General features: G+C 39.2%; 1 protein-coding gene and 1 pseudogene across 1 annotated transcript; both read right to left on the bottom strand.

Annotated features, from left to right (window-relative positions):
* Positions 1–236: 236 nt before the first annotated feature.
* On the bottom strand, positions 237–17,606 carry LOC129354124 (WD repeat and HMG-box DNA-binding protein 1-like). The gene is given in 30 exon segments (XM_055023613.1): positions 237–558; positions 2,974–3,109; positions 3,191–3,279; positions 3,281–3,328; positions 3,597–3,746; positions 3,828–3,859; positions 4,119–4,175; positions 4,257–4,360; positions 4,897–5,114; positions 6,150–6,281; positions 6,419–6,533; positions 7,440–7,596; positions 7,670–7,807; positions 8,436–8,585; positions 8,588–8,676; positions 9,820–10,004; positions 10,076–10,137; positions 10,140–10,259; positions 11,230–11,428; positions 12,076–12,226; positions 12,300–12,406; positions 13,177–13,269; positions 13,344–13,439; positions 14,266–14,316; positions 15,072–15,183; positions 16,402–16,456; positions 16,459–16,552; positions 16,646–16,757; positions 17,209–17,299; positions 17,572–17,606. Coding segments are annotated over 29 exon segments (3,297 nt in total). The 5' UTR covers positions 17,286–17,299; positions 17,572–17,606; the 3' UTR covers positions 237–390.
* Positions 17,607–21,606: 4,000 nt separating this feature from the next.
* Positions 21,607–26,916, bottom strand: LOC129354094 (suppressor of cytokine signaling 4-like; annotated as a pseudogene).
* Positions 26,917–27,154: the final 238 nt, after the last annotated feature.

Genomic DNA, 27,154 nt, shown 5'->3' with positions numbered 1-27,154 from the left:
TGCAGATATGTGACGTTTCTTTCCAAATGTTTTTCAAGCGGCTCATATTCCAGACACCATAAAACCGTCAGGTATTTCCAAAACCCGGCTTGTGTGCGTTTGGTTTTTATCTTCTTGTTTTCAGAAGCAGTTAAGACGCAAGTCAAAGTACAAAAAGGAGCAAAATTAAAAATGTTGGGTATTTTTCAAAAGGCATTGTTAATTTGCAAAGAAACAAAATTAATTCACACTGAATCTGAATTTTAATATTTATTAAATTGCTAAAATACAGAAAAGTTTTAACAAATTGAATGTAAAAAAGAACCAGATTGCCATCAATCTTTGATCCAACACAGAAACGGGTAACTCGTCTCAAAACATCTTTTTCCACATGTTTCATGGGTAAAACATTCAGTTTTTGCTGAATGCGAACGCAGACAGCTTGGAGGACGGGTCCAGGCCCGACGGCTTCTTCCTGGCGTTACTTTCATCGCTCTCCGCCGCGTCGTTTTCTGCTCTCTTTCTTTTCTTCACGTCCGCAGCGTCTCCGCTTTGTCCTTTCGCTCTTTCTGTCCACGACTGAAACAGAAGACGCCAAGACGTTAATTGCAGTTCGGGACAAAAACCCAGAGATTTCTACTCATCGTCCAACGCAGGCGGCGAACACCTGCACGGCGATGACTAACGGCGCACACGGACACTCAGGCTGGAAATTACATCCTGTCATGTTTAATCACTATTGACAGGCGGCGTCTCTCTTCCCCCTCGTGATTTTATTTTTCTCTCTCCTCTCAGAGACAAAAGGAAGCATTTCCTAGACGTAATAGATCTGGGATGAATCATCGGGCCGCTGAGTGGAGACACACACACACACACGCACACGCACACACACACACACACACACACACACACACACACACACACACACACACACACACACCACCAGCAGCGGTCGTTAACGGTAACAAACCAGTCTGACGTGAGAAGCAGCGGCTTGTTGCTAATCTGACCTCAGGGTCACAGATGTCTGTATCAAACATCAAATGTCATTTTTTCACTTCTTGGTTGATTTTCAATAAAACTTTGAGCTAAAACGTAATTTTATTGAATTCAGATTTTAATTTTAAATAATTTTAAACATTTCCCTGGTAAAAGTTCAATGAAAGTAAAAGAAGCTCAGGTACGGACGGCCGAACGGATAAATCGATTGATTGCAAACCTTCAGAATAAATAGATCAGGAATAAAGTCTGGAGTTAAAATATTCATCCAGATCTGGAACTGACACCAGATTCTATAATTTTCCAGACAAAAACATGGAAACCCAGAAAATACACAGCCAGAAATAAAAATTATACTTATGGCTGTAAATTCAGTAAATATAGAAAAGTTTTAACGCAAATGTATTTATTTAGCTTCCAGACTTTTTGAGGCTCTTTCTTGTTTTTCTCTTACTTTCTTTAAATAAAGATAAATATTTCTCATATTTAAAGAAAGATAAATATGAGAAATATTTATCTTTCTTTAAAGTCGCAATCTTTATTTTTATATTTAGATAAATTTGTAAAGGTTTGTAGGATAATAGTGCACTGCTACACTGTGCGCCCCCTGTTGGTGAAGGGAACCCAATGCAAGTGTTTGTTCATTTTTTTGTATCAATAAATATATTAAATTTAAAGTATCTAATCCAAGAAACCCTAAAATACAAAACAGCGGATGAAAAGAAATGTCGTTTCCTCTCCTGAACATCAACAGCTGACAGCATCATCACAGGATGATCGGGTTCCCAGGCAACGACCCTCTTCATCCTCCTCATCCTCCTCTTCGCTTTCTGTTCTGAATGATCCGGTTTCCCGCTGACGGACGTGATGTATGCAAGATCAGGAGCAGGAAGATGAAAAGGTGAAGCGACTCAATTGTGACACAGCTGCCCTCGTTTTTCCTCCTCACTGACCGACGGCGATACCGTCCAAAAAACCAACATTTGAACAAATTTAGTTTGGAAATGTTCGTTAGCTCTGCTCATTTAAAACTGACAGATGCTCCTGGGGTTTAAAACAGTCAATATTTGCTTTTCACAACCAATTAATTCATGTCTAAAACTGATTTTTACATGTTTTACCTGGAGGGGATAAATTGTAGAAAAGCTAAACCAGGGATGTTCAAAGTGAGGCGCGAGGGCCAAATGTGGTTCAGACAGACTTTTTGTGGCCCTCAGAAGAATGGTGCATATTTCTCCATTTCTTTCTCTGGTTAATAGTATACAAATCATGTTAATCATCATGATTTTCACTTTTTTTTAACCCCTTAGCTGTCATGATGGCAGTGACTTACAAGTTTTGACTTAAAATACTTTGACTTGTATGTAAGCATTTTGAGGGTGGCTCTTAAGGAGTCAACAGTAAAAAGTAAGACAAGTTTCCAGTAATTTTAATTCAAAAGCAAATGCAGATGGACCTTCGTCCAAACTTTTTGGGGCCAATAATGAATCAACATGCTTTTGATAACCCTCATGCAATGTTAGCATTATAGCTAGAATTAGTATTTTAACAAATTTTAATGAAAGTTACAGTTAGCATACTGAATGGCGTGAGCTCACATTCAACATGCTAGTGTTAGCCAACAGCATTTGCTTTGTGGCTATAATTAGCATTTTAGTTAGTATTGATAAAACAGCCAAGTTTAGCATTCTAAATGAAGAGTCAATGTTAGTCAAAACGTTAGCGAAAGCTACTGGCAACATTTTAGCTAACCTTAGCTAAAGTATAGTTTGAGTCACTAAAATGGGGAACTGCTTTTTGTTCTGCAAATGACAGAAATCACTGATGCCAAATAAAAACATTCAGAAACGATGTAAGCCCATATCATGACAATAACTCCACCAGGCTTTCCATGCTGGGAATATTGAGTTCCACTTTCGTACAGAGGCAATACGCTCTCTGGGGATTTCAGTCACCATTTCTCTATATGGATGAATTTAATTAATATTTTTGTACCAGTCTCTCGTCTGCTGACAGCGTCCTGAATCGTCCCATCGCCTCTTTGATGACGTCCGCCTCATCCAGGTCCGGATTATCGGCGATTATAATTTTCCGGTTCTCATCCAGCCACAACTGGAAGCCCGTTTTTGGCCTTTAAACAAAAAGAGTTTTTTAATTTCTTTTTTTAGACGCCAAAGTTTCACTGATCTGCTCTTCCTTTAATATACTCCACCTCTTATTTTCTGTGTTTTCTGCAGGTGGCGCTGCAGCGTCAGGCTGTTTCTGCAGATCTGTGGCCGGCTCCACCACCTCTGGAGTTTTTCTTATTGGCCGACTTGTTGCTGGAGATCTGCAGCAAAGTTGACTGAGCCTGTCGGACAAAAGCACAAAAAATAAAAATTAAAGACCTTCCGCTTTGCTCAAACAGATCAAAAATGTCATAACACGGAAATATGATCCATATTACTTAAAGTTAGTTATGTGTGGATATAATTTGTTTTAAAGACGATGATGTCACCAAGTTATTTGTGGATGAATCTGACAAACTGTTCCAAGTTTTTTTTAAACAATATTAGAAACGGCTGAATAAATCGAACAACAATCGATTAATCGCGATTAATCGTTTCAGCAATCGTTACCTTGGCTTTGGTTCTGGGAGCCAGTGGCTTGAGGACGGGGCCTTTGCCTGCTGACCCGCTGAGCGGACCCAGCTTCCTGCTGGACCTCATGTTGTCCAGGATGTTTGACGCTCGAGGTCGTCCGGACGACGACTTGCCAGAATCGGCGACCTGAACGCATCGCATTCAACCCACAGTTAGCGTTTACGCTCCCAAACGTAGCCTGGTGCAGAAACGCGCTGCGGTTCTCACCTTGAAGGGGTTTGATCTTCCAACTCGACCAACTGGATCAGAAAGAAGCAAAAGATTCAGGAGCTTTGATCAGATAAATGAATGAATGGATGAATAAATGAATATATAAATGGGTGAAGTTTAATTTTTTAGTTTTCCTGATGCAATGCAGAAGTAAAACTTTGATAAGACCCTTAATAAACTGATACATCTTTATTTTAACCAGAGTTTAACTTCAACATGTCTGAAGTCCAGACAGACGATGCAGAAGCAGCGACGACACGCTGGCGGTCGGCTGCATCCTGGACTCACTTGGCGTCAGCGACGGCTTCGCAGGCAAACCCGACTTTTTAGCGAAAGGATCCAAACCTGAGAATCAAAAGGGAACCGTCAGCCGGACTCATCCACGGTTTGGGAAGAGCCAACAGAGGAAAGGAGCTGAAAACTCACGTCTTTTAGTTTCCTCGGTCTCCGTTTGCCTCCCGTCCTCTTCCTCTTCTTCATCGTCCTCCTCCTCGTCCCGCCTCGTGTTGCAGGCTTCTCTCTGCTGATACCTGGACAAATAAAGTTAAAGGACGTTCATGGATATAGAAAATCTGGAAACATTTGTTCAATTCCAGATTACAGACCATTTAATCCAGAGCTGCAACTAATGATTATTTGATTAATCGATTGTTCTGGTGATTAATCTGATAAATGGCCAAATTCTGCAGATTTTTCATTTATTTACATTCTATTTTAAATACATTAAAGATGCATTTTAGAAAATAATTTAATTAATTTTTTATAATGAAAATAAACATTTTGTTTCCAAAACAGTAATGAAGTTAAACCTCCACTTAAATAGTTTTGGGAAAAACATTTTTACAGACAAAGGTGTTTTTGTCTTAATTGAGAAATGTATCTATATTATTTATAGTTTTGGTTTGATTATTGTTCTGAATATTATTTTTTGTCAGTATAGTCGAGTTAACGATTAATGAGTTACTAAATCAGTGCAATTAATCCGATCAATCATTAATTTTGTTAAATAAATCTAATAGAAAGGATTGAGCGGTTAAATGAAAGGGAGCGATGTGTTCCGGTTTACCCAGAGGTCCGTCTGTCGCTGGAGAACTCCGGCTCCTCTTCGGGCTCCTCGTCTTCCTGAAGCTGGGTCGACTTCTCCAGCGCGACCTCGCTGAGCCGCTGCGCCAGGTTCATCCGCCTGGATCGGGACGCGTACCGGATCGCCAGAGTCACCACGTTCTGGGTCATGAGCTCCGCCAGCTCCACGCAGCGAAACTCCCGCTCCAGTTTACAGGACAACTGGAACAAACATCGAGTCAAAGAGCCGGTTGGGTCGGTACAAAACATGTCTATTAATCTTTTTCACAAAATCCTTCAGCAGATTTTAGTCTGCTGATTTCTGTCACTTCAAACTCCAACTCAACGTTTACACTTTAATAAAAATGGCTTCAAATTATACAATCTTTGAAAAGGAGAAGTGGAGCCTCCCGCACAAACAACAAAAACGCAGCAAGAGGTTTCTGCCTAAAGGCAACAAAACACTTTTCTTTTCCAGCAGCCATTGTACAGCAGTATATTCAGCCATAAGAGACTGTCATGATAAATTGCTGGATGGATAAACTGTCCCAGCAGTTGTTGCGATAAACAATAATTTTGTTTTGAGGCCATTTTCAGCTACAGTGATAATTCAAGAACAGATTCCCAAAAATCAATAAACTTTAAATTCTACTGAACATTTACAAAAATCAATGAAACAACTGACAACTAAAAAGGTGAATTATGAAATCTCTGAAAACAAAGTCATCCTTCAGAAAAATCACCAGACTGAAGACTTATCATCCAAGTTTTAGCAGAAAGAGAGAAAAATGATCAATTATGCAAATAGAAATTATTGATTGTTTTAATTTAACGTTCAATTAACTGATTTATTGCTTGTTGCTGTTTAAATTATTCTGGCTTTCATTTCTGTCCAAACTGACCAGAAGTGGTGGAGCTCAGCTTGGGTTGCTAGGCAACGGGCAGAGCTCAGCTTGGGTTGCTAGGTAACGGGCAGAGCTCAGCTTGGGTTGCTAGGCAACGGGTAGAGCTCAGCTTGGGTTGCTAGGTAACGAGGCTGGGCTTTGCCGGGGTGAAAGGTCAGTGTCTGCTCAACGTTACATCAGGAAGGTTTTTAAAATGGCTCATTTTCCAGACACCACAAAACAAAAAATATTAAAAACTTATTGCTGAAAAACAGCTGGATGTTTTTTTAAAGTGTTTTTATTGTTTTAGAAGCAGTAAAAACCCAAATAGAAGAATAAAATGTGTATTTTTGTAAAGGTTCATGTTACTCACAGCAAACATCTTCATGAGAAGCTCCTGCTGCTCCTTGTCCGACTGCGTCTGCGCAGCCTCGTCCACTTCGTAGCCGCTGGCGGACAGGAAGCTGTAGTGATTATGGAAGAGGACGGAACGCCAGTACTGCTCCTGGAAACAAAATGGAGGACAAACAATTCAGCAATTACTTCCTGAAACCGTTCTACTTCCTGAAACCAGCATGCCTCAGGAACGAAATGAGTGAAGCCGTTTGCCAACGTGTGTTGGGTTTTCGTGTTTGAGTTCACCTCCATCTGTCCCTTTTCCGTGCCGGTCTGACACAGCGGCAGCTTAAACGGCAGGATGGCGACGGCCGGCCGAGGCAGAGTGGGAGGATACCGGGAGCCTTTGCAAGGGATACACCTGTATGCATCCACATAAAAATAACAATCAACTTGACGTCAAAATTTAAACCGTAAACAAGAAGCTCATGAATTATGTAAAAGTGAATTTTATAGGTTCACTATGAGTGAAATGGACCGATTTCAAAGTGTGGCGCAGGGGCCATTTTCTGCCACTGGAATGATTTTTTGCAGCCTAATACTCCAATTGAAGGTTATAAAACTTGGAACAGGAGTTTGTAGAAGAAGGATGGTGCCACTGAGAATTAAAAAAAAAAATCTGAAATGTTTTTATAATTGATTTTTTCATTTTCATAAGACTGAAGTCACAATTCAGATTTAAAAAAAAAAAGTTCTGAAAAAATTGTCATAATTCAGAGGAGAAAATCATTAAATCTGATGAAGGGCAGAAATCTGTGACAAAAAATTGATTAAGATTTAAAAACATTATATTTTAAGAAAAAACAATTTTATGCGACCCTCATCTTCTATAGATGTTTGATTATTGTAGATTTTTTATTTTTAATGTGACACATTTTATTTAATCTGATTTTTTGATTAATAAATAGAGTAATCAATAACTAAAATAATTGCTAGTCAGGATAGACTGGAACATACTTTTTTAGTTGCTGTTTAAAACATACTTTGTTTTTAATTGATCTTATGTAATATTAATTTTTATCGTCTTTAAACCAAAATAATAAAATTCACAAGAAAATGTTTTAATATTTCACTCCATATGTAATGAATCTAAAAGTTTAACTTTTTGAAAAAATCTTTCTGGGATATTCTAATACTTTGAGCTGCACTGTTATTATTTTCAATATAAAACGTTTTATTCTCCATACAATCATCTTTTCCTCAGCAGTAATATGCAGAAGCTTCTTCATCACGCTCCACGCTCAGCCTGTGAGTTTTTGAGGCTCACCTGAGCTGCTGGGGGTTCTCGTGCGCCCCAACCACCCAGTAGTGATCCGATTTGCTCTTGCAGGTTTCTCTGGTGTTACAAACCGGCGTCCACGTGTTGCCCAGCGCGCGGTTCAGCATCCGCACCGGCCCGTTTGAATCCACGTAGCACGGCGTGCCTGAAAACACCAGAAAGCGGCTCTGGAACCAAACCTCACATTCAGATGTGGGAAACTTGGTCCAGGTTCTGACCTTCGGCGGTGAATCCGGCCCAGGAAAGGTACGACTTGGGGGAGAGAGGCAGCGGTTCGCCGTTCATCAGCTGCCTCTTTCTGCGACCCAACTGCAGCAGCTGAACGCCGAGAGCTTGTTCTCCGTCGAAACCCGTCGCTGAGGGTGAAGCGACAAAACAATTGAAGGGCGGCCATTTTGAAAGCCTGTACATCTTGATAGAGGTAACAGTTTGTACTGACCAAAACCCACAGAGGAGGAGGATAAGGAGGGAAAGAGGAACAAAAAAACCCAGCCATTTTCAGATCTCTAACATACTGAGTCTCCATGTCAACCACTTGATGCCATTTACATGGAAAGTGGATCAGAAATGAAGCTCAGAAAAGGATTTTTCCATCCTACCATCACAAACACGAACAAGTGGAGTTTCCCAAATACGTCCAGGAAGTTAATTAGGAGTTGTGAACTTTAGTTAGATGAGACAAACTGAAATTTTCAACAACAAATCTGTTTGGTACGGCAGAAGACGTGTGATGCTGCGGGCCTGTTTTTCTTCCAAAGCCTCTCGGAACATTGTAGAGAAAACTTAGAGCTCGCATGAAATCTGAACTATCAGGATATTGTAAATACAAAATCTGCAAAAGAACCGAACTCAGGACATTTCAGACGGATTTTATTGAGGCAAATAAACACAGAAACAAGAAAAAATAAACTATGTTCTGCAGAAAAGTCCATCCTGCGGCTTTGGACTCAGGGAAACCTCCGTATTGGAGTATTTGGGTCGTACCTCGGTGGTAAACCACCAGCAGCTGCTCCCCGTGACCGGCCATGCACACCACCGGCCCCGGCAGGCTGAGGATCTCCCTCTGGACGCCGCCGACGGAGAACAGCCGCAGCAGCAGCGCGCTGGTGGCGACGGCCGCCCAGCCCTGCCCAGACACAGCGCCTTCACGTCCTCGCCCTGCGGCAGGTCCACCATCCACTCCTTGTTGGTGTCCCAGCAGGAGAAGTGGAGGCACTGCAGCTTACTGGGAACAAACAGGAGAAGCTGGAGACGTTCACTGGAACTGGAAGAATACGTTAACACACATCACTGGGCAGAACAGCGGCCATTAGCCGCTAAAGCTAGTGAGGCGCCATTACTAGACCTGCCACGATAACATGTCGCTGTTATCCTGACAGACAACTAATTATTGCAATAAACAATAATATTAGGCACAGTGGTGAAACCTGAAACTGCTGCTGCGCAAGTTTCTCAACAGATTGTTGCTAGGTAACCAGCAGTTACTCAGCAGGGTGTTGCTAGGTAACCAGAGTGTGCGATTTCAGCCGCATCGTCCATAGTAACACCAGAACATTGACAAATATCAATAAACTTTGATTTCTAACAAAAATTTAACACCGAAACTCATTTTCAAAAAGGCTACATAAATTAACAAAACAGACACAATAAATAAAATGAATTATGAAGACACTGTAAACAAATCTGTCCTTCCAAAAAACAATTAATTGAAACAAAAGCAGCAGATTGAAGACAAATTTTGGTAAAAAAAAAAAAAAAGACAAAAGTGATAAGTCATGCAAATGGAAATTATTACGATTGTTTTCGACGCAAAACTGCTCCAATGTGGATAAGAAGGAATCTTTCAAAATAATGCTCAGCGTCTTTATTTCTGAACTTTTATAAAATATGGTTTTAAATTAAAGCTGAGATATTGTGTCCTCCCTGGATATAAATCTAATGACATTTTGTTTTCTGCCAAGATGCAGAAGAGAAATGAACAAATTTCTCCCTAATACTGAAATATAATTTAATTTTACATATTTCATACTCTGTAAATTATACGCTAATTTTATGATTAAAACGAAACACAAAAAGAAAAGGTGAAAATATCTCGGTAGAACCCACCTGTCAGACTCTGGCACTGACAGGCTTCGTCTATCGCACACTCTGGTTAGAACAACCTGCTGAGAAACTTGCGCAGCAGCAGTTTCAGGTTTCACCACTGCGACTCTGAGCTGCTCAAAAACAAAACAACGGCGTGAAGTAAAAACTGGAAGTGAGTTTTTCAGATAATTGAAACAAAAAACCTCTAATTATTGATATCAACTCATGTGAAACGCTTTTATCACGATAAGTTTTTCAGCCGCATCGTCCAATCCAGCCTCACCTGGCGAGGTCGTCGGTGCTTGGACAGGCCAGCAGCACGGCCTCCTGGGAAAGGTCGGCCATGGTGTGACCCAGGGAGTTGGTGAGGTGCATGGCGTGGTGGACGGCGGTGTCATGAAACTCCACGTCGATGGCGTTGTCCTGCTCGTCGTTGTAGCCTCGCACGATCCCCACAGAGTTCCACATCTGGACAGTTTAGGCTGCATGAGGGAGGAAACCCACAGCGGGAAAATGGAGACGTGAGTCGGGCGTCCTACCATGAAGCGGTGAGTGAGGTGAGCTGGCGTGGATCCGGGCTGAAAGGCCTTCTGGGGAGGAGTGGCACCGGGCCGTCGTAGACGGGGCGCAGTGGCGCCGCCGCCGCCTGGGCCACGGAACTGCCGGCGTCGTCATCATCATCGTCCCCAAACTTATCCTGACCGAGTTTTAGGGATCCTGTGTCTGAAATTAGAGCATAAGATCAAAACAAACTTCAGACATGTCTATGCTGAAACAGCAATTTGAAACTCATTTAGAATCGAATGTGTTGCATTTAAAACATTGTGATTAAAGATACAGTAAGCAGCCGATCCTTCGCCAAACCGTCGTGTTTACTGCGCTGAACACGGAGCCAGTCGGGATCATAAAGTGACTTGTGATCTGGTACTTTCCATGCTACTCCAAAAATTACATTTTCAAATCAAACAACCTGTTTGACTTTTTTCATTGATGTGCAAGTTCTAAAAAGCAGAACGCAGATCAGTTTCTGGAACTTGCAGGCCAGTTCTCCCCCTTAGGAATTTAAACAATCTGCACCAGTTAAAAGAAAAGCTGAAAAATTCACAATCAGAAAGTAGCAGGCAAGTAGCTGAAAGTAGGCTGCACACTGTAAAAAGTAGCATACAAAATCTAAAATGTAGTATTAAGTTCTTATTAAGCTTAGAGCTACTTTTAAAAAGCTGCAACAAAGTTCTGAAAAATTTTAATCAAGTTCTGAAAAGTGGCCTAAATGTCAATAAAGCAGGGTAAAGTTTTAGAAAGTAGCATGCAAGTAAATTCAATCATGTTAGCTTTAATTAACAAATATTAACCTTCAGACAAAAACATGAAATTAAGGGACGTAACCAGCTAATTAAACACAAGCTGAGCGTTTGGAGCCTGAGTTTTCTAAGGAAACACAGATATTAGTTTGCAATTCCTGAAATGAATCCTGCAATATAAACATCGTGACATGTCAGTTTCTGGATGTAACGTGTAAGTTCCAGCTACATTAGATATAAATACTGGAATAAAACGTGCAAAATGTGAAATATAACCTCAAAGTCCAGGAAGTTGTTTCAGATATTTGCTCCTGTTTCACAGTTGCGTCTCAGAGTCGTGTTTTCTGCTCTTGTAGTTAAACGGCATCTGAAACGATCCGACTCTTCCTCACCCAGCGAGTTCTCATCGTCCAGGATGGCGCCTCTGTTCCTCACTCGACCCGTGGACGGGATCAGGAAGTCGTCATCGTCCTCTTCCTCCGCCGCCTTCTTTACCGGTGAATTGGCGTCACTGAGTCCTTCATCCATCGGTCTGTCATCATCCTCGTCAAACAGGTCGTCGAAGCCTTTAGCAGGTTTCGCAGCTGGAGCCTGAAGACCAAACAGAAATTACATGCAGTCAATCTGTTGGACGGAAATTAATCTCACCGTCTTGAATTAATTGGTGGAACAAACTGAGCAAAGCAGGAGCCTGATAGATTTGGCTAAAAATGCAACAAAAAAAATTGAGGGATTACATAGACAAAAATATATGAAAACTAAATTAAAAAACTTGTGCAGTTATCAAGAATAATATACCCTAAATCCAAAAGAATCTGCAGAATGGGATGGTGGGGACAACTTTTAAAAATTTACAAAATATATATATATCAAAATTATATATATGCAATTATATATTTTTAAAAATGTAATATATTCCTTAAGTATATTAAAAAATATTTTTTGTGCAAACATAAAAGATGTGCAAATACCAACAGAAATGTGATTTAAAATGACTGGAGTCATGCAAATACAATGATACATTTTATTTGAAAATCAGTCAAACTTGTGCAAAACCATCAGAAATGTTACATAAAATTAGTAAAACTGCACAAATTTATTTAGAAATATTATTTAAATGAATAAACCTGAAAGTACCAACAAATATGTTATAAAAAATTGGTTAACGAGTTCAGGAAGAGCTTCCTGCATGGTGAGGGAGACAGCAGTGAGTGTTAGAGTGGAGGTGGAAGGTGGGCGGTACCTTGGTGGCCGGAGCCGGTACCGGTACCGGAGGTGCCGAGTCCGTCCAGCAGGCCCAGGCAGCCCTCTGTGTCCGTGTAGGCGATCTGGCTGCCGGATGGATGCCAGGCCAAGCTGCACACCGTGAATCCTTTCTCGTGCTTCTGCCTGCAGGAAACACATTCTGCCTCTAAGAACGACGACGATAAACACGGTTCCTAAGAGAGAGACTGGGCCGCACCGTTCCACTACCAGCCGGCTGCTCACGTCCCAGATCGTCAGCAAACCTCCGACGGCGCCGGCTGCAAGGAAGCGGCCGCAAGGGGACCAGGCCGCCACGTTCACGGGCTGCAGAGAGAAAAATAACTATTAAAGAGGAATAAACCACCAGAACGCAACTTTCCAGCTGAACCAGTGTTCCCATTCAGACACTTTTCCCGACATGAAATTCAAGCACTTTCAAGGTAAGTTTTCAAAATTTTCCAGCATCACTTTGGAGATAAAAACAAGATAAACGACAGTTTCAATTCACTATTAATTGAGATCAATTATTAGTAGTAGTTATAACATCTTGTGATAGTTTTGTACATTTTGTTTTGTCTCCATCTGATTAGTTTGGAAATAAAACAAAAAAAAAATCTCTCAAGTTCAATAACGACGTAAAATCCGATTTTTAAATTTGAGATATTTTCACAAGAAATTAAAACACTTTTTAGGATTTGTTCTCTGATAAATAGAAATAATTTTAGTGAGTGTAACTGACCTAAAACAAGAATACTTAGTCTGATTCAACCTCTACTACAAAAACACAAAGTCTTACCAATTATTTTTTATTTGCTACTTCTTGTTAAAAAGTTTTTTGTAAGTTAGTTTTGTTTTATTTCATGTGCACTAAGATATTTGCACTAGAAACTGGACCAAAGAAACTCAGCTCTGTTGGGTTTTGGCAGTGTATTAAAATATCTGGTATTAACTGTAAATAACGTTTCCCAAATTTAGGCTTTTAATCAAATATTTGACTTTATTACAAAACTCTGCAGTTTCAGTATCAAGCACTTTCCAAAAACCCCAAACTAAAAGTAAATAATTTTGTACAGTGCAGCAGGTTTTGCTCTGACCTGAGTGAGCAGCTCGTCGGACAGCGAGCCAACGTGATCCCATGATCCCCGCTCGTACAGGTGAACTCTGGATTCTACTGGAACAGCTAAAAACTGACATGGAAAACATTTTTCAGATCATTTGTCTCTTTTTAACTGGCCCGCGCGGCGAATCCCGGCCGACCGACCTTCCCAGCTGCAGGCTGGAACGCCAAACGGCACAGAGACGTGGCGTTGCTGACGTCGTTCGTTTTGTGCAGCAGCGGCCAGCTGATCACCTGAGTCTGCGAGGAGACGGGGAAATTATAAATGACAAAAACTGAAGGAACGGGATCCACAACTAAAATCAGACCTGTCACAATAAACAATCAATAATGTGATAAATTAAAGCATTGTTTTTCTCATTTCTCTCTGGATGATAAAAAGTTTTCGGTCTGGTCTTTTGGCCTCAACTAAACCATTTTTTGAAGGACAATTTTGTTTACAGAAACTTTATGATTCATTTTATTTGTTGTTTTGTTTCTTTATTCTGGATATTTAAAATGTTTTCCAGCTCCAGTTTTGAATATTCATTACAATTTAAAGTTTATTGAAAACTGCAAATGGATTACAATTGATTAGATTACTGGAAAATGATCTCAGAACAACAATATTATTGTTTATCACAACAACTTCTGGGATAAATTAAAGCAAAATTTACTACCATGACAGGCCTAAGTCCAATTCAAAATAGTACAAATTGCCTCAAATCACAGCAGATTTTCATATTTTTTATTTTTAATCAGGGTAAAATTATTACAGAGCAATACAAATCTTAGAATTGAAAATGTTCAATACCCAGACTCTGTTTTTAATGATTTTATTGAACTTAGCTGCATACTTTTCAACAAAATGACCTAAATATAATTTTTATTGGCCAAACTATACAACGAATGTTTCATTATTTTCAGTGGAAACATTTCCTTTCTTTAATGAGGATCTACAATAATTTATACTTATTATTTTTACCATATTACTCTTTTACTTAAAGTATCCAACCTGGTTTATTGTTGAGAAGCATAAAAAAGTCACAACTTTTAGTTGTTTTGGATCGTCAGGAATCAGACGTACCTGCTGCTCGATGCTCCACACGACCACCGAGCCGTCGCAGCTGGAAGACGCCTGACAGAGACGAGATTTGATTAATAAAAAAAACAACTTTATCTTTACCCCTCAAGTATAAGAATCACTTCAGAACATGGCTCTAAATTTATGTCCAAAAAATTACTTCCTAATTTGATCTCCAAAACATCAACACTGCAAAACACAAAATTTTACTAAATATTTTTCCTGTTTTCTAGTGGAAATATTTAGTGCAAATATAACTTTGCTCAGCAGGATATAGCAGCTTTTTTAAAGTAAATAATTCATTCAAATTGATTTAAAAATGACTGGTTCTGTTGGCAGATTGTTTTTCTCACAAAAAGATATTTTAAAAGTTATTTTAAGTTAGTTTTATCTTATTTCAGGTGTAATATAACAATAAAATATCGGAATATAATTGTAGAAAGTATCATTATGATGATTAATCTGTAATAAAAGCATTGTAATATATTTATTGCACTTGGATTATTATCGTTATTCCTCGTAATAATACTATAAAAAATATTTTAAAATAATTAGAGATAATTGTTACCATTTTTATTACTACATGTACTAAAATAAAACTTTGAAAAGAAGTTTAATAATTTAATCTTATTCCTGGTAATATAAAAAAAGGTTTTTAAAAATTATAATGCATTTGTACCATTTCTATTAATAGATGTACTAAAATAAAATATAGCAAACAAATGAAATAATTATCATTAAAATAAGAAAATATGCAGCTAATGTCTGAGTAAAAATCTAATGAAGAATATAGTTCTGGTTTTTCTCACCAAGTATTCATCTTTTGGGTCAAAGGTCACACTGAGGACGGGCGCTTCGTGACCCCGCAGTGTTTTCTGCTGGCTGCTGTCCGACACCTCCACCACCTTCACCATGAAGTCACTGAGTAGAAAAAAATAAAAGCAGGAGAATAATAACTTTATGACGTCACAGTGAGAGAAAACAGGAAAAAGAATCCAGACTTCCTCCTCTGGCGGCGGCGAAGCCAGAATTTGATGGATCGATAACACAACAGGCCTCATTAGCTGGAAAACAGCAACATAGATGCAGCTTCATGTCCTGAGCTTCGATTGTTGTGATCAAGCTGCTCAAAACAAATCAATTCATGCAGGAAACGCACATCCTGCTCCAATCACAGCCAATCAACCCGAAGAGGCGCTCTCTGTCTGCCAGGTGGGTTTCAGCTGCAGCAGCAGCAGCAGCAGCATGAAATCAAATCACAGCGGAGCAGACACGCACGGATTCACAAAGTAAAACCGACATGTGGAAAAGTCTCTGGAGCAGAAATATAAGGTTTCTCATGCCCATCAGATTAAATTATCCACACAAGAAGAGAAAACTCATTTTCATTTTTTAAAATTTGATTAATTTGTGTAAACTGTCGATGAGTTAATCTAAAGATGACTGATGTTAGCCGTCACCATTTCTAATAACAATTTGAAGAATTTGAATGTATAGGTGTTATAACAGGATTCAATACAACATTTTTGAATTTGAAATGATCCCAAAAATTTGATAAACTGCCATTTTGTAAAAACCTTAGTTTTCTCTTGTCAATATGGCCGATATGTCCATATCACATAGCGGCTACATAATTTAAATTTTCCATTATTTGTATCTGCTGTACTAAATAGTGACTGAATAAATGTGATTTTGTCACATCATAAATATTAGAGGAACTTCTTAAGTTGTTGAATAGAAAAATAAAATATGTGAAATACTGACTTAATTTCTCAAGAAGAGATATTAACATAAACATATTACTAGTTGATTTAATAAACGATTAATGTTTATTTGTAGTTTTGATGGTCGAATGAAACAAAATTTGGACTTTTGGACCGTAGTTCCAAAGAAAAAGAAAAAAGAAAGAAAAAGATTATTATCCCCAAAGAGTTAAATAAATTATGAAAATTTAGTCCCCACTTCATAACCAATACAACAAAAATCAAAAATAATTGTCATGTAATTTAAGCCATTGGAACGTCTTAAACCAGAACCCACATCAGTTGATTTCTAACACTAACTGGAGAAGTAGCCAGCCGTTTGGGAACAAAACATTCATAATAAAATTATCCCTCGGTCATTTCTGGTGTTGGTCACCTGGACCCGGCGGCGACTCTGGTGCCGTTGCGGTTGAAGGTGACGTGAGTGGCGTGGTGGTGAACCGTGTCAGGATGCCATCCGGATCGCCGTCGGGAAACGTGTGGATCTGCACTGTGTTGCTGGAGCTCGCCGTCACCAACTTGCCTTTCTGCAGGGAAACAAAAGTTTTCCACAATCACACACTCAGATTTATCAGTTTTAATGAGAACCTGAAGGCTGTAATCTGACAGATGTGGCGAACCTTGAGTGCCAGGGAATAAGCCTTTTCCCCGACAGTGATGAACTTTGGATCGTCATCATCCAGGCTTTCCCAAATCCGAACATCGCCGTCGTTTCCACATGTTACGATATACCTGGAAAATAATTTAATTTTGTCCTTAAATGACATTAAGATTCTAGAAATCCATAATTTACCTTTTTTTTTTTTAAACATTCATATTAAAAATGAATGTGTTTTTAACAGTCTCACAAAATGAAAAACCTGCCCCCTTTACTCTGATTGACCTAAATAAAATCCAAAACATTACTTATTTATATATATATATATATATATATATATATATATATATATATATATATATATATATATATATATATATAAGAAATATATAAATAAGGTTGCAAGAACAACCTACTACATCCATTTTCAACTTTCCGTTGGATCTTGTTTGCAGATCTGTGGACTCAGAGGGGATTTGACGGCGCACATGTCCAGCAGAAAACCAGTCCAGCAGCTAAACTGATCCAAGTCATAGTATTTATGGTTTTAATCTCCTCATATTTACAGGAAATGGATAAACTTGCCTCCCGGTGTCATCGAAGCAGACCTCCGTGTGTCCCTCCGAGTGGCCGTAGCGCATCGGCTTCCTTTCGCAGGGCATTTTAACCAACCGGACTGAACACACAAATAAAAGAAATCACTAAAAATATAAACTTTAATACGTTACACAGCTCTGTAGAACACAGTTATGGTAGCTGCCAATGCTATTTTTGAGTTCAGCTAACAGCAGCGAAGCTAACGCTAAGTTTTAAATATATATGTTTAAAACTTCTTTAAACTGAACGGTGAGGTCCACAAACGGCAGATATTGAACTCAAACTACTCAAAGCGGTTGTCCTGACAGCTTGAACACGGTTTAAAACAGAAGTTAGCAAAAACGCTCTGACCTTCCTTCAATGGAACTCCCGCGCCGAATTAAAAACAAGGAAGCCGTGCGTCACAACTCCCGCCGGAGACGTCATGACGTAACAGCATAAGCCCCTCCCACCAAAGAATTTTGCTAATTTTATTACTTTCTTTTCACACTAACTTCCAGCGAAAATTTTTTATATTAAACAGAAACTCAAACATTTAAAGTTAATTTAAACTCAACGAAACATTGAAAACCCCAGAGTTAAAACGATATTTTTGTCAGAAATATATGAAATGTTTTGTCTTTTCTTATTATTTTGATTTTGCTGCTTACTTTTTTATTAATGCATTCATAGAGAAAAAAAAAACACTTATTAAACACACATTTAATTGATAAATAAATCTTCATATGGTAATAAGAAATACAGTTCATTGATTGAAAATGAATGCAGTTATTATATATTTGTAATTTAGGCATGAAATACAGAATATCTTTATTTATTTAGCTGGTATAGTCTTAATTAGTTAGAACTGAATTTCAATCTGTCCAGTATTTCCAGACTTAAAGATGGCTCATAAAAATGCAAAAATATAAAAAGCATGTCTACTCTATCACAAAGTTTGATTAAATTGTCATTCTTTCCACATGGATTTCAAATCCATCATGCATCTGGTAATAAAAATCAACTTTGAAATGTGAAAAATTGATTCCAGATCATATTAGGTGTCATTAATATTTAATATAGCGGTTCTGGAAAATCAATACAAAAGGCTCCTCAGTGTCCAAGTTCCTGCTGGCACTTAAAGGAATCCCAAAAAGAAAGGCTTCTTCATTTCATGATCATATATTTATCTCATTACAACAAAGTGCAACTTAAAACAGTAGAGTTTTACGAGCTTTACTATTTTCCCTTAAATATGTATTAGTTTTTGTAAACAAGCGATTTCTATTTGCCTTATTTGTCTACATAATCTCAAAAAGATGAAAGAGTGACATCTAGTGGCATAAATGTCTCTTTCAGGCTTTATGGTGCCTTTTGTAAATTAAACTGGACCAGCAAATTTTTCAAAACCACACTGGGGCTCCCCTGGTCGATATTTTGTTACATTGTTTGGTGAAGCTAAAAAAAAAAGAAAACAAATCCATCATGTATCTGGTAATAAAAATTAGCTTAGAAATGTGAAGAATTGATTCCAGATCACACAAGGTGTCATTAATATTTCACCAAGATGGTGGAACGTAACACAGACAAGTTCCTAAGTTAAGCCAATTATTGATACGTTGAGGGTTTCAGACAAGATTTGTTCATGAGTATTGGTTAATGGTGAAAATAATTGTCTCTTTGTTATGTGTTAACGTGGTGTAAATAATTTGTATGTTTAAGTCATTTAATTATGAATTTTTTATTTTTTTTTAATTGCTAATTTCAGTTAACGATGGCCAAAGTGAAGACAGAGGTTGGAGGCCATTATTCAATAAGCAACCAAAAAGAACGATAAGTTTGGTTATTTAGTCGTTATCTGTCTAGCTGGTGGAAAATCAAAATTTATGTCGAGGACAGCACTGTCATAAAATACGCCTGTGAAAACCATAAGAGGCATTAGGAGGATAATCGTTTCATTTATCCTATTCCACATAGAAGCTTTTGAAACATGAATAAATTAAGAAGTTTTAAAGGTATTAATTGTGTAAAACAGAAGTTAGGTTTTTTTGTAAAACGACAATATAAACAGCATAAAGTCCGACAAAAGGATAGAGGATAAATAATTGTTTTGATTTAATGGATTGAGGTTCCGAAAACGTTTAAACATCAAGCTATGCTCTTCAATAAAAGGGGACAAATAAAATCCCTGGAGGTCATTTTCCTACTATGAGTTTGTTGTGTGTGTGTGTGTGTGTGTGTGTGTGTGTGTGTGTGTGTGTGTGTGTGTGTGTGTGTGTGTGTGTGTGTGTGTGTGTGTGTGTGTGTGTGTGTGTGTGTGTGACTCATACATACATTCACAAAAAAAGTGAATCCCATCAAAAGCAAATCTTTCATGCCCTTATCTTTCAATTTGCTTTGGCATTTAAGCCGTCCTTTGCAAAGAAGGGTGGATGAATTGTTTCTTTGTTGTGTTTTCACAGCTAGGTGCTTCTAAGTAACATTTTCCATATCATTAGCTTGTCTAAAGATGACAGCAGAAACAAAAACAAAGCCTGATTCAAGCTGCTGAACCTAAAACGCTCCACAGATGAGAGAAATCCTGAAAAACAATAACAGCACAGAGACAGTGGAAAGTATTTTCATTGGTTTGTTTATCATTGAGGTGAATATGCCCAAAAATAAAACTGTTAATGCAGTAAACATACAACTGTGTGTAAACCAAAGCTACTAACTTATGTTTCAGTGCATGATGTCTAAGTTCTGTCGCCATCTTGTGGCCAGAAGACAGAATTACATTTGATTTAATTCCAAATTCTTCCCAAAAGAATCAGATGATCTACAAAGAACACATTTTTATTTTTATTTGACAGTTAAATGACAAAGGAATGTTTTTGCACTATTTTTATGACAATCTACTCAAGTGAAAGTGGAGGAAAGACGCCATTTTCTGGGGGCGATGGGAGGAAATCTGTTTGAGATGCAAAGCTAGTTTCAGGCAGACTGGATTCATAAATATTGGGCATCAAAATGAAAGCCTGCCACAGTCTAGAAAACTAACTATCCATGTGAAACAAACGCAACTTGTCCCTTATCTGGAGATATAACGGTCCAAATGACCAAAAATGTCCAACAATTTAACAATCCGTGGAGCGACGAGGGAAGTTTGATCAGAAAGGAGTGATGAAAGGTGCAGCTTGAATAAGGCATAAGGTGTGATTAAAAAGTATTAATTACCCCTGACCTTTTTAAAATAAATAAGTATTAAAGTAAATAAGTGGACAGAAGGACGCATGGTTTTCTAGATTTTTAGAGATTAAAATCTGAACTTTTTGCTTTTAATTAGTCTCAAATCTTCCAAGTGTTTTCTTGAATGTAAAATATTTGGTACACAAAGTATTTTTCTTTTAGTAGCCCTATTTTTCCTTTATTTTAATGTGACAGTAAGAAGAAGAAGCAAATGCAGCTGTCGGGCAGTAATTAAATTTTGGGTTTATGTTTTACACGTTATATATTATATGCCTTTAGATATTGTATTTATGTATCTTGTTCTCTACTGTCCGTGTTTTGTTGTGTACTCATTTTAAATTGTAACCAGAGGGAAAAAAAGAAACGAGAGAAACCGTCTCCTCACACTTCAGAATAAGCACAAATAGAACTACATGAAGAATCCTTAAAGTCCATAACCAAAAACTTACATTTATTCAGCTGAAAGTTTACAAAACAAACAGGTAAACCGGCGCTTTGAAATTGATCCAGAAAAATGAATTTGGGAGAAAGCAAGTGCACAAAAAGTTAACAAACTTAGCAAGCTTGACGAAAAATTTGCTCTGCTATTAGTAAAAGCGTGGCCAATATTGATATATATTTTATATAAATTGATGGTGGCCACCATGTTAATAGAAATAAACATCAGAAGTTGGAAAAAAAGAAAAGTTGACAACCATGTAGCTTATTTTTTACACTTTATGATTAAACACTATTTTGTGTTAATCTGTCACATAAATACATTATGAAGTCTATAATCAGTTAAGTTATGAATACTTTTCCAATGTGCTTCAGTTTATTAAAGTGGCTATTTTGGAGCTTATATTTACAAAATCAATCATTTATTATGTCAGCTGTACTGTAGCTTTTTCATTAGATAATTATAGAGTCAATTTTTGTTGAGACGGTGATAAAATTGTCCCACAGAATGGACTTAATTGGGATGCAATAGTCAGTAAATCTGAAGTTGATTGACTGATGACAAATTGACAAGGCCATCTTCTTAAAAGCCTGAGTTTTCTCAACGGCAGACCGTCTTTGCATTATAAAAAGGCAACATTTATGCAGATGTAAGTAAAGCAAAACAAACCATCTTTTAATTGAAAACTTATTTTTTGTCACCTGTATTAAATATAAATGAATAAACAGAATAATGTGGTTCTCTCACATTATTAAACTTAGACATATTTATAAAATATAACCAAACATGAACCTCTTAAGTTGCTGAAAACTTAGAGGTTGCCAAGTGTTTATATTTCAAAACAGAACAGCATAAAGTGCATTTTCCATTCCACACCCACACCCTAACCCTAACCCTAACCCAGACTCCAGACTGTTCTGGTTTGCCTGCCATCTTTGTTTCTGTATCAACGGCGCCCTCTGCTGGATGGTGACCAAACTACAACACTAAAAAAAGATCTAATTGGTTAATTCACTAGAACTAGTTTGAATCCAATAAATCAACAATTAATCATAAGTAGATTGGTTGTTAGCATCCCTAACTTATAGTCAGTGCAGATTCTGCGTGTTGGCTGCTGTGGGCATCGACGCGGCGCAGGCCCCGTCACACTTGATGTGGTACTGTCTGAGGTATTCCCTGAGCTGAGGCGGCAGTGGCAGCCCCTCCACGCCCTGGTAGGTGGTGCAGCTGCAGATCACCGCCCTGCACAGGTGCTGCAGAGGGAAAGGGAAGGTCCTGGGCAGCGGCCTGGAGAGCAGCGGCTCAAAGAAGAGGCAGGTGGCCGGGTCACTGTAGTGCCTCAGCAGGCCCGTCACGCTGGCATCCCGGTACATGCACGGGTCGCGCACGTCGAAGCTGAATCGCTTGCCGTTTTGCTCGATGCGTGCGTGCAAAGAGCGGCTGTAGCGGCGGAAGCTGACGGAGAACAGGAACTCGTCCTGGGCAGAGTCCCTCAGGAGGAACGTCCCTTCCGGCTGGCCAGCCAGCAGCTCCTCGGCCTCGAAGCGGTTCAGGACGCCCAGTAGCACGGGTTGTTATTGATCTGGAGCAGATCGGGGACCAGGATGTAGTCAGTGTTGCCACAGGCGCCATCCGGCCTGCCGTGAAGGCAGGACGGCTCCCAGTCCTCCAGCGGCGCGGGCGAGCAGCAGATGTCCTCCCAGGAAAGCGGAGTCTGCGGCGGCGAAGAGGAAGACGACACGCGGGGGCTTCAGCGGTCTCCATGTCCTTCAGGGAACCTGGATGAGCCACCTGGTTTTTAATAAGGTGCCAACATTTGGCCAGTTCAGACTTGGGAGAGAACGGGCATTTGTCCTGCATGAGTTCTGAGACGTGGATCTTCCTTTTGGACCAGAACAGTACAGAGAAAGGGCGAGACGAGCCGGGCGGGTGGTGGTAATGGTGGTGGTGGTGATGGCGTAGAGGGAGACACTGACCCACGGCGTCCTGAAACTTCTGCCTCAGAGACCGCCGGTGGAGCGCCTTCCTGCACACGCCGTCCACATCTCCAGCCATCAGGGAGTCACCAAGAGCGCTGCAGCTGCACTTCCGCTCTCTGCGCCGCCTGGAAAAAGAAGTGGACCGCATGCCGAGCTCTTCGGAACCGTCGGCCTCTGACCCACCGGACTGGATCCATTGCGGGAGCTGCGGGAACGCTTCTTACCCCGCCAGATGTAGCTGTCTGTCGGCGCTCCAGCTGCGGAGGCCAGATTTGGGTCGAGTGTCCGCTCCCCGAGGCTTCTTCTCTGACATGGCCGCTGTTTGTTGTCTTCCTGCAAAACATCAGAAAATATCAGGCCACACTTCTCAGCTTTTAATAAAACAAATGTCACTACGTTTGACTTTGCTTGTATAAGTTGATCTTAAAATATTTTGCACATTTTTGTATTGAAATTTGTGTCTCAACTACTTCCAAAAACAACACCAGTGCTTGCAAAAGCAGACTTGGCCTTTTTTGGGGCAGTGTTTTTTTGCACTGTTTCAAAATCCTCAACAATCTGACAGTGCTGTTACCTAGTAACCCAAGTGGAGCTCCAAAACGTTGGATCAGCTGTTTTTACTGCTGTTCAATGGCTGCTGGAAAAGACAAGTCTTCTGTTGACTTGCTGTCCAGAAAACACTGGCTGCATTCTTGTTGGTTGTGCAGGAGGCTCCACTTCTGCTTTTCAATGTACAGTTGTACAATCGTGCATCTGTTTGCAGCATAGCCCTATGCTAACTTGTTCAAGGAAGCATAGGTAACTTTTCAGTATTCAATGTATCACACAGGCCAGCCATCATTAAAATAGGAAAGACAGGAAAACTTCCCATTTATGTGAAATTAATGTCAACGCTTTAAAAATCAGAAAAAAACTGCTACAAAAATGACAACTTTTTAAAGTTCCAAGAAGTTGATCACCCAAATTTCAACACATTTGTGGCTCAGTTTCAACACTTAGCAACACTACAGATTAAAAATCTTATTATGAAGCTTGCTCTTGTTTTAAGATCAGATTATATGAGCTTATTTAGTTGAGTGAAATTTCTTAATTGCATATGTTGTAATTTTGTTTAATTAAAACAGGTCTCTCTTTCACCTTCCCAGGAGATATATACCCCACCAAACTACTCTGAAAACACATTGAAAACGCATACAGAAAGTCACAAAAGAATCAGAACAGAAGCTAGTATGCTAACGGACTCACTACCTCAGTTAAAGTTTATGATTCAACAACTAGATTGGAGAAAAAAATGGAGTTCTGAAGCCAAAACCACACCTGAACCAAAACATTTCTCAAAACGTATCTTATTAATCCCCAAGAGTTTTAGTGAAATATTCTAGACTAACTTTTTGGAACATTTGTGTACATTTATATCAGCATTTTAGAAAAGAACATCCTACCAACAATCACATATGATATAGTATCAGGGTCACTTTGCTGATTCCAGACCTGAATAAAACCAGGAACTTTTCACTTTTGAGTAAAAATATGTCTTAGTAGTTTTACTTTTACTTGAGTATAATTTGGATACCTCCACTTAACATTTTGGTTATTTGCAGTTTTAATGAAATGTCTTAAGTTGTAGAAAGATAAAAGTTTTTTAAACCCGTTAGTAAATCATTATTATAAGCAAAAAATGGTTTTCTTACCTCCTAAAAAGTATCAGCAGCAGAAGTAAACGTCCATGTTGAGCCTTTCTGCCCTCTAACAGACGGCCGCCTGCTCTGCTTCCTATATAATAATAATGCCGAGTCCCGGAGGGAGCAGCAGTTTCCTCTCCAGCAGCCTGAATGAATGGGTCGAATGGGCAGAGCGGGGCGGGGTGGGAGGACTGGTGTCAGGTTAATGGGAGCACAGCATCCACCACTCAGCCCCACTTCCACTTTTACACACAAAAAAACTGGAATTAAGATAAAAGAAGCAGAGCGGCCAGAAAGTGCTTCAAAGTGAATTATTTCTGCTTGTTTGAGTCGTTTCAACTTCATTAGAGCTTGGAACATCAAAGTGCATTTCTTGAGGAGCTTTAAATCTGTTTAAGCATGACTGTGGAGCAAAAACAGATTGATCCTGAAGATCAACTGCTTCTTCGCTCAAATTAACGATTGAGCCCAGCACAGGAAACGACAAAGCTTCGATTATTGACCCAACGACCTTGCAGTCTCTCCCGGTTTAAACTTCCAGAAAGTGCAGCTGAACGAAGTCATCAGTCAACATGAGGTCATGCAGGCACTCCTTTGAGCTCTGAGGATTTTGGAGGATGTATAATTCATGATTCATATCAGACAAATATTATTACTCCCAGTGGTTTTTGGGGTGTTCTTGGATCTACTTCAATGAACTCCTTCTGCTGGAGTCATCAATAAACTCCTATCATCAAACACAATATAGTGACACTCAGCTTCCTCTTAGCTGAATATTTAATGCCGTTCACATTAATACTCCGACCGACAGAATGATGGATGCCACTCGCTCTGGAAAAGAAGCAACTCAATTTATTCAACTGCAAACTCTTGGGATGCGAGTTGCAAAAAGTGAACTCCAAAAAGTTTCGCTTAAAAGGATCATGTTAACTCCACCACTGATTAATAAGGGAACGACAAAACAATGAGGATTAAACAGTAAAGTTTGAGTCATACAACTGATCAGAAATGTTGGAAAAGTCCCTACGAGCAAAATTGGACTTCATTTGAAAAATATGTACACAAAGACAAAAGAATGAACATCAGAAGACATTTTACATTGTCTTATCAAATTAGATCATATTTTTGTGTTGAAATAATATCTAAAGGTAGCCAAGTTGAGCAAAAAAAAAAACAAACTTCAAAGACAAACCTGTTCCCCTCCTTGCCTGTGGGGGCGCTGCACCAAGAACCATTGAAGGAAAGGACACAAACATCTCAGAAGAAAACACTGAGCACAACTTGCTTTCTTCATGAAATCTAAACAAAACTGGAGTAGCATCAGATTTTAGCGCCTGCAGGATTTCTGTTTTGTCTTTGATAAAAGACGATGAACCATTTCTCCCGCTATCGCTAGGCTCATGCATTTGTTTTGGTTGTATTTACCCAGAATGCTCTGCGCTGTAGTCCACTTCCTGCTTTTGGAGCAGTCCTGGTGTCCGCTTGGCGATCAGGTGTGCATTCAAACCGAACCAGATTTCACTTCACCCAAACACATTCACACAACCCAAACCAAGCGGACGACAGAGAAATGTTTTTGTTATTTCCTTCAGTGATTATTTGTGCAGCGCCCCCACAGGCGAGGAGGGGAACAGTTTTTTTGTTTTGTTTTTTAAAGAGTTTGGTTTGTTTGAGAACCACAGAAGCTGAAATGTCCCCATAAAAACTGAATCTACCAGAGAGGTCACTGAATCAGCTGGTAACCCTTGACCTTTGTGATAGCTGAGAAAGTGGCAGTGATTTTCTCTCCTCTTGTTTGTTCTGCCATGCAGAAAGTGTGTCAAGAGGGCGTGGCGCAGCGTTTTATTCAGGAAGTGCCTCCAACATTGGATTAAGTCGTGATGGCCCCATTAACCTCCTGCAGAGAACCATATCAGTTCAAAACACGGAGACATTGATCCTTGAACAGTCTGCAGGAGCACCAATGAATAATTCATTCAGCTATGAATGAACAGAGATGCTACTCTGCATGCGCCTTTATACACAAAAATAAAACCAATCTGTCTTTGTGTCTGTTTACAGGACAAACAGAAGTATTTAGAGAGCGCCACAAGCTCAGGCGACTGACAAACAACTTGACAGGTAAGTTTATTTTTGTGCACAGAAAAAGACATTTTCTTGATATCATCGTGAAACAAGATAAGGTTTAATGCAGAGGTGTTCAATCGTTTTTGCCTCAGGGGCCAAAATTGTCTAAAAAATTAACATTTTTAAATGTCTAAAAATTACAAAACCAAATTTATTGTAACAATTTTCAGTATTATCAGCTTAATAACAAGGCTAATAAACAATACCTTAGCAAGACCTATAAGTAGTCGGGCTGGATAAAGCGGCAAACTGTAAACTGCTGCTGCGCCAGTTACTCAACAGCTTGTTGCTAGGTAACCAAGGAATGAGTGAGTTGCCAGGTAACAGTAAAGTGAGTTAGTTTTCTTTATTAAAACTTTATTTCAAATAACATTACATAGCCTGAGTGAATTAATTGATTCCACAAACAGTTTATGCAGAGAAGTTAAGACTTATTTTTATGACTATTGATGTAAAGCACTTTGAACTTCCTTGTCATCGTTTCACACTGGATTTTCTTT

This window comes from Poeciliopsis prolifica, unplaced genomic scaffold (genome assembly GCF_027474105.1).
Source record: "Poeciliopsis prolifica strain line A6 unplaced genomic scaffold, Auburn_PproV2 SCAFFOLD103, whole genome shotgun sequence".
In the NCBI taxonomy this organism is placed as follows: Eukaryota; Metazoa; Chordata; class Actinopteri; order Cyprinodontiformes; family Poeciliidae; genus Poeciliopsis; species Poeciliopsis prolifica.
This window is presented reverse-complemented; position numbering and strand designations above follow the sequence as displayed.